The sequence below is a fragment of the Siphateles boraxobius genome, unplaced genomic scaffold, assembly GCF_051911475.1.
Source record: "Siphateles boraxobius isolate OS27281-9 unplaced genomic scaffold, OSU_SipBor_1 72, whole genome shotgun sequence".
NCBI classification, from domain to species: Eukaryota; Metazoa; Chordata; class Actinopteri; order Cypriniformes; family Leuciscidae; genus Siphateles; species Siphateles boraxobius.
In genome coordinates, this window is record NW_027509200.1 from 180,629 (window position 1) to 188,362 (window position 7,734).

The 7,734-nt window shown below is 33.8% G+C and overlaps 1 protein-coding gene across 2 annotated transcripts; it reads right to left on the reverse strand.

Annotated features, from left to right (window-relative positions):
- Positions 1-1,077: 1,077 nt before the first annotated feature.
- On the reverse strand, positions 1,078-2,432 carry LOC143724313 (hydroperoxide isomerase ALOXE3-like). 2 transcript variants are annotated; one of them, XM_077217319.1, is made up of 4 exons: positions 2,308-2,432; positions 1,804-1,973; positions 1,376-1,497; positions 1,078-1,217 (listed from the first exon to the last, which is right to left on the reverse strand). In XM_077217319.1, the coding sequence occupies exons 1-4, from the start codon at positions 2,377-2,379 to the stop codon at positions 1,093-1,095; spliced, it is 489 nt and encodes a 162-aa protein (XP_077073434.1). In that variant the 5' UTR covers positions 2,380-2,432; the 3' UTR covers positions 1,078-1,092. The 2 variants fall into 2 exon arrangements, with proteins under 2 accessions (XP_077073434.1, XP_077073435.1); XM_077217320.1 differs by having other exon boundaries at positions 2,274-2,339.
- Positions 2,433-7,734: the final 5,302 nt, after the last annotated feature.

The following is a 7,734-nucleotide window of genomic DNA, read 5'->3' on the forward strand; positions in this document are numbered from 1 at the left end:
CTAGGTCAATATACAGGGACACAATCAAGAACATCCAGCCAGAGAACCTATAAAACCATGCTGGGAAAAAGAAAAGAGAGAAATCAAAAGTTTTGGATGGACAATTCCTAAAATATCAAAAGAAAAACTGTAGAAAGGAAGAAATTCCCGTAAGTCCAACAGTGCAATGGTCAACCATTCCTCAGTGGTTGTTACCTCAACCTACTGTCGGCAGATTTTGGTCGGCAGGAAAAATGGTCCAACGAATCGTTCGGTTTGTAATGCGTACCGAACCGAAAGCCTCGTACCGAACGGTTCAATACAAATACATGTATCGTTACACCCCTAATATATATGGAATAGTATTATGGGTGATGCCATATTGACCCACACTCCTAACTAGCAGGAGGCGGTAATGCACCTAAAAGTTGTATGCCAACCGCCATAAACAAGCAAGAAGAGGTTGCTTGTCAGACTGTATGAACATGATCCTCGCTGTAAGCCATGTCACACTGTAAGATCTCAGTTATCATAAATATCAGACTGTACGACAGTCAAGACGTGTTAAAAACGGACAAATGCAAGAAAACTTGTCAGGAGATTTACATCATCAATCAATGACACATTCGGTGACCGTGAGCTGCGTTACACGCAAGATTAAAATGGTGGCTACACAGAAATTTCTAACGTTAATTTTGATCATGGCTTATCATGACAATTTGATGGTCATAGTAGGAGAAGACTCAAATCTCATGACACTGCCAGAATTCTGTCGGAGGTAAACTGTGATTGCAACGGTCATTAATCGGCTGTCGGTGAACATGTCAAACTAACGGTCAAAGACTTCAGATTTTAGCCAAAGATCAGAGGAATCATTTAGGATTTGCTAAATTTGTCCCAGACGGCCAAATCGTGGCCAAAATCCCACAGTGCTCGTCGGCTTAACACACAGGCCGCAAAACACTAGAACAGAACTATACACGACTCCAAACACATGAACACGTGACACGGACCGTACAGCTAGAGGAATGTGTGGAGCAATTCACTGGATTTGAGGAAAAGTGAATGAGATTAGGATCACTGACTGCAGCTTTAATGGCTCTGTGATTGAAATTAAATTGACTTGTACTGACTGACCTGTCCATTGTTCACAGCGGCATGTTGGGCTGATGCAGTGAAGATCACCATGGTGACAAACTTGATAAGCTCTTTCAATGTCTGAAAAGATGATGGTATTCCTGGGAAGAAGAATGTAATGCTGTTGCTGTGAGGAACTCAGTTCAGGATGTTTATACATGCACACACTCACACTTACTCACACACACACAAATGGAAAGTGGAGCCATAAACCAAACTAATTTTGTCTATTGATCTAATGAAGGGACTGATATCTGACCTGAGGAAACTCTTCCCAGGAAGCCATTGGTGAATATCTCACTGATCCAGCGCTGCAGCTCGGTGTCCTTCTGCACGTTTACATCATGTTGATAGTAGTGTGACAATAAAGCTGCAACAAACCTGTAAGCAACCACAGTCAGATGTTTTACAGCTTTACTTATTTACAGCTTTACTTGTAGATTTGCTTTGCTTTTATTTCTTAAGCAGGGATTTATTCAAAGCAACTTACATCACAGTACATGTACAGCATGTGCTTACTGACTAAACCCATGAACCTGTATAATTGCGACTGTATTTGTTGAAATATGAATCAGAAATTGCACCAGGATGTTTTAGATCAGCTCTACAGCTCTACACACACACAGAGAGTAGAAAGCATAATGCCCATCAATAAAACACTAGACTAGAGTCCACTGGTAGCCATACTTGTTGATGATTTCCCACAGTTTGATCCCGTCATCTCTGTAGTAGTAGTGTGGCACAGTCTCCAGGCCTCTCTCAGAGATGTTATCGGGGAGACAGAGGGCGCTGTAGGTCAGGGAGGCAGTCGCACGCTTCACCAACTTTACCAGTGACTCTCCACCTACTCCTGCATACTAAGAGTGGCACATTAACAGAGAGAAGACATGACATACAGTTAGATCAAAGGCTACTGTATAAACAAAGTTCTGGCACCTCAAATCACATAATCATTTCCCCAACATTTAAATACAAAAATAATCAATTTAGTAAAAGCAATCTAGCAATCTACTGTTCAAGAAGTCAGTCATCACAGAAAACATTAAAGAGCCATTATGTGTCTTTTTTTAACAATCTTACAAGATATGTTTGCAGGTACACAGGATAGTGAACTAAATTCAACAAAAAGTGTTTTGGATTATAATTGAAGATTGAACCTTTAGTGCCTCTTTAACCATGCCATATGCATACCGTTGTAATGGCCCCATCCTCGGATATCAGCTGATTCCAGGCCATGATGTTGATCTGGAGTGTGTATCGCATATGGGGAAAGAGGAGCTACAGAAGGAAAAGTACGAAAGAGATTTGCATTCACTGCCTTCACATTCTTTGAAGATAAAAATATATGAATAAAGAATGAATTTTAATTTCCTGTCTGCAGAGGTGGACAAAGTACACAACTTCCTTACTTGAGTGAAAGTACAGATACTACTGGTCAAATATTACTTTGTTAGTTAGAATGAAAGAAAGATAGATAAATTAGTTAGAAAGAAAGAAAGAAAGAAAGAAAGAAAGAAAGATTAGTTAAAAAGAAATAAAGATAGATTAGTAAGAAAGAAATATTTGTTAAAAAGAAAGAAAGAAAGAAAAGAGAGATAGATAGATAAGTTTATTAGTACATTGAATGGTAGTTTAATTGAGTCTAGGGCTTCAGGATGTTTAGATTTGAGTTTTTGTGCACTACTGGGCCACCGTAGCCTTGGCTCAATTTGAACATTCTGCAATGAAAGTCTATGGGATTTTTAATGTTTTTAATATTAATTTTTAAGAAAACTGAAAGTCAAATCAGTTAGAAAAGATATAGTAACTCGGGTCAAAACAGTCTGAGTGTCTGAGCCGAGATTGGAGTATGTAGAGTTAAAGCTCTAGGAGTAGTTAGAGTCAGATTTTTTTTGTTAAGAAGAAAAAGAAGAAAAAGAAGAAGCTTAAATAGGATTTCAGTAAGTTGGCTCTCACAAGCCAACTTAATAAATCATGTATCCAAACAAGCCAAACCGCCTTCTGCATCTTGGCAAAAACACAACTTCCCAGTGGCGCAATGAGATTGTGACAAATCTGTCTGATCGTCACCGTTGAGGGAGCAGCACTGGCACGCACACACAAACGCACTAGCATACATGCAGCATTCACTCTCCATTCCCGTCCTCACCTGTTGACTTTGCCGTCGGCAATGCGGGTGCACACGCCGGTCCGATGGCTTGCGGACATTTCTCCACAATAATACAATAATCTCAATGCTTTTATTTGATTTATTTTTGGTACTGTAAGTTTTGTGCGCACCTGTGTATATATTTCACTGTGGACTGGCTTCCTGTTTGGCACTGTAAATAAACTGAAAAAAATTCTTTTTTTCCCCCATCCTCACGGACCCCAGCTCTATCTATTTTTCCCTTCCCCCGAAGCGAGTAGTAGCACTCGTTTCACCACAGAGATGAGTGACAGCCTTCTGACACAGAGATAGTGGGTTCGAGCCCCATATTATACAACTTCAGATGATTGTGTAATGTTATGTAATTTGGAGCCAATTGCTGCAGTTCTACCTTCAACAACTTAAGTCTCTGTAAAATTAAGCAAACCACAGTGTATGAGTATAAAGCAAATGCTGAGTAAAGCAAAATGCTATAACTTTGAAGATTGTTTAATCAAATCCAATGTGTAGCAAGCGTTAAAACATGTGAATTGTGCAATGTTCAAAAGATTCATAGTAAAAAACTAGATTAAAAAGTTTGTCGAGACAACCTTTAAGTTGGCTTGTGAAAGTTTGGACCAGAAAGTTTGAAGAAGGTTAAAGTAGTTTGAAGTTTAAATTAGTTTAAAGTTTAAAGTAGTTTGAAGTAGTTTAAAGTTTTAAATAGTTTAAAGAAAGAAAGATAGATTAGTTAGAAAGAAAGAAAGTTTAGTTAGAAAGAAAGATTAGTTAGAAAAAAGAAAGAAAGAAAGATTAGTAAGAAAGAAAGAAAGATTAGTTAGAAAGAAAGAAAGATTAGTTAAAGAAAGATAGATTAGTTAGAAAAAAGAAAGAAAGAAAGATTAGTAAGAAAGAAAGAAAGATTAGTTAGAAAGAAAGAAAGATTAGTTAAAGAAAGATAGATTAGTTAGAAAAAAGAAAGAAAGAAAGATTAGTAAGAAAGAAAGAAAGATTAGTAAGAAAGAAAGATAGATTAGTTAGAAAGAAAGAAAGTTTAGTTAGAAAGAAAGTTTAGTTAGAAAGAAAGATTAGTTAGAAAAAAGAAAGAAAGAAAGATTAGTTAGAAAGAAAGAAAGATTAGTTAAAGAAAGATAGATTAGTTAGAAAGAAAGTTTAGTTAGAAAGAAAGATTAGTTAGAAAGAAAGAAAGTTTAGTTAGAAAGAAAGATTAGTTAGAAAAAAGAAAGAAAGAAAGATTAGTTAGAAAGAAAGAAAGATTAGTTAAAGAAAGATAGATTAGTTAGAAAGAAAGAAAGTTTAGTTAGAAAGAAAGATTAGTTAGAAAAAAGAAAGAAAGAAAGATTAGTAAGAAAGAAAGATAGATTAGTTAGAAAGAAAGATTAGTTAGAAAGAAAAAAGATTTGTTAGAAAGAAAGATTAGTTAGAAAGAAAGAAAGTTTAGTTAGAAAGAAAGATTAGTTAGAAAAAAGAAAGAAAGAAAGATTAGTAAGAAAGAAAGATAGATTAGTTAGAAAGAAAGAAAGATTAGTTAGAAAGAAAGAAAGATTAGTTAAAAAGAAAGAAAGATAGATTAGTTAGAAAGAAGAAAGATTTGTTAGAAAGATTGGTTAGAAAAAAAGAAAGATTAGTTAGAAAGAAAGAAAGAAAGATTAGTTAAAAAGAAAGAAAGAAAGATTAGTTAGAAAGAAAAAGATTTCTTAGAAAGAAACAAAGATTGGTTAGAAAGACAGAAAAAAGATTAGTTAGAAAAAAATAAAGAAAGATTAGTTAGAAAGAAAGATTAGTTAGAAAGAAAGAAAGATTAGTTAGAAAGAAAAAGATTTCTTAGAAAGAAACAAAGATTAGTTAGAAAGACAGAAAAAAGATTAGTTAGAAAAAAATAAAGAAAGATTAGTTAGAAAGAAAGAAAGATAGATTAGGTAGAAAGAAAGAAAGATTAGGTAGAAAGAAAGAAAGATTAGTTAGAAAGAAAGATTAGTTAGAAAGAAAGATTAGTTAGAAAGAAAGAAAGATTAGTTAGAAAGAAAGAAAGATAGATTAGGTAGAAAGAAAGAAAGATTAGGTAGAAAGAAAGAAAGATTAGTTAGAAAGAAAGATTAGTTAGAAAGAAAGATTAGTTAGAAAGAAAGATTAGTCAGAAAGAAGAAAGATTTGTTAGAAAGAAAGAAAGATTAGTTAAAAAGAAAGAAAGAAAGATTAGTTAGAAAGAAAGATTAGTTAGAAAGAAAGAAAGATAAGTTAGAAAGAAAGAAAGATAGATTAGTTAGAAAGAAAGATTAGTTAGAAAGAAAGATAAGTTAGAAAGAAAGATTAGTTAGAAAGAAAGATTAGTTAGAAAGAAAGAAAGATAAGTTAGAAAGAAAGAAAGAAAGATTAGTTAGAAAGAAGAAAGATTTGTTAGAAAGAAAGAAAGATTAGTTAAAAAGAAAGAAAGAAAGATTAGTTAGAAAGAAAGATTAGTTAGAAAGAAAGAAAGATAAGTTAGAAAGAAAGAAAGAAAGATTAGTTAGAAAGAAAGATTAGTTAGAAAGAAAGATTAGTTAGAAAGAAAGATTAGTTAGAAAGAAAGATTAGTTAGAAAGAAAGAAAGAAAGATTAGTAAAAAAATAAAGAGAAAGATTAGATAGAAAAAAGAAAGAAAGATTAGTTAGAAAGAAAAAAAGATTAGTTAGAAAGAAATAAAGATTAGTTAGAAAGAAAGAAAGATTAGTTAGAAAGAATGGAAGATAGATTAGTTAGAAAGAAAGAAAGACAGATTAGTTAGAAAGAAAGAAAGATAGATTAGTTAGAAAGAAAGAAAGATAGATTAGTTAGAAAGAAAGATAGATTAGTTAGAAAGAAAGATAGATTAGTTAGAAAGAAAGAAAGAAAGATTAGTTAGAAAGAAAGAAAGATAGATTAGTTAGAAAGAAAGAAAGAAAGATTAGTTAGAAAGAAAGAAAGACAGATTAGTTAGAAAGAAAGATAGATTAGTTAGAAAGAAAGAAAGATAGATTAGTTAGAAAGAAAGAAAGATAGATTAGTTAGAAAGAAATATAGATTAGTTAGAAAGAAAGATAGATTAGTTAGAAAGAAAGATTAGTTAGAAAAATAGAAAGATAGATTTGTTAGAATGAAAGAAAGATAGATTAGTTAGAAAGAAAGAAAGATAGATTAGTTAGAAAGAAAGATAGATTAGTTAGAAAGAAAGAAAGATAGATTAGTTAGAAAGAAAGAAAGAAAGATTAGTTAGAAAGAAAGAAAGAAAGATTAGTTAGAAAGAAAGAAAGAAAGATTAGTTAGAAAGAAAGAAAGATAGATTAGTTAGAAAGAAAGAAAGAAAGATAGATTAGTTAGAAAGAAATATTTGTTAGAAAGAAAGAAAGAAAAGAGAGATAGATAGATAAGTTCATTAGTACATTGAATGGTAGTTTAATTGAGTCTAGGGCTTCAGGGAGTTTAGATTTGAGTTTTTGTGCACTACTGGGCCACCGTAGCCTTGGCTCAATTTGAACATTCTGCAATGAAAGTCTATGGGATTTTTAATGTTTTTAATATTAATTTTTAAGAAAACTGAAAGTCAAATCAGTTAGAAAAGATATAGTAACTCGGGTCAAAACAGTCTGAGTGTCTGAGCCGAGATTGGAGTATGTAGAGTTAAAGCTCTAGGAGTAGTTAGAGTCAGATTTTTTTTGTTAAGAAGAAAAAGAAGAAAAAGAAGAAGCTTAAATAGGATTTCAGTAAGTTGGCTCTCACAAGCCAACTTAATAAATCATGTATCCAAACAAGCCAAACCGCCTTCTGCATCTTGGCAAAAACACAACTTCCCAGTGGCGCAATGAGATTGTGACAAATCTGTCTGATCGTCACCGCTGAGGGAGCAGCACTGGCACGCACACACAAACGCACTAGCATACATGCAGCATTCACTCTCCATTCCCGTCCTCACCTGTTGACTTTGCCGTCGGCAATGCGGGTGCACACGCCGGTCCGATGGCTCGCGGACATTTCTCCACAATAATACAATAATCTCAATGCTTTTATTTGATTTATTTTTGGTACTGTAAGTTTTGTGCGCACCTGTGTATATATTTCACTGTGGACTGGCTTCCTGTTTGGCACTGTAAATAAAATTGCACCTTGTACGAGAGTGCTCTGCGAGTAAGTCATCTTTTTTTTCTTTTTTTCCCCCATCCTCACGGACCCCAGCTCTATCTATTTTTCCCTTCCCCCGAAGCGAGTAGTAGCACTCGTTTCACCACAGAGATGAGTGACAGCCTTCTGACACAGAGATAGTGGGTTCGAGCCCCATATTATACAACTTCAGATGATTGTGTAATGTTATGTAATTTGGAGCCAATTGCTGCAGTTCTACCTTCAACAACTTAAGTCTCTGTAAAATTAAGCAAACCACAGTGTATGAGTATAAAGCAAATGCTGAGTAAAGCAAAATGCTATAACTTTGAAGATTGTTTAATCAAATCCAATGT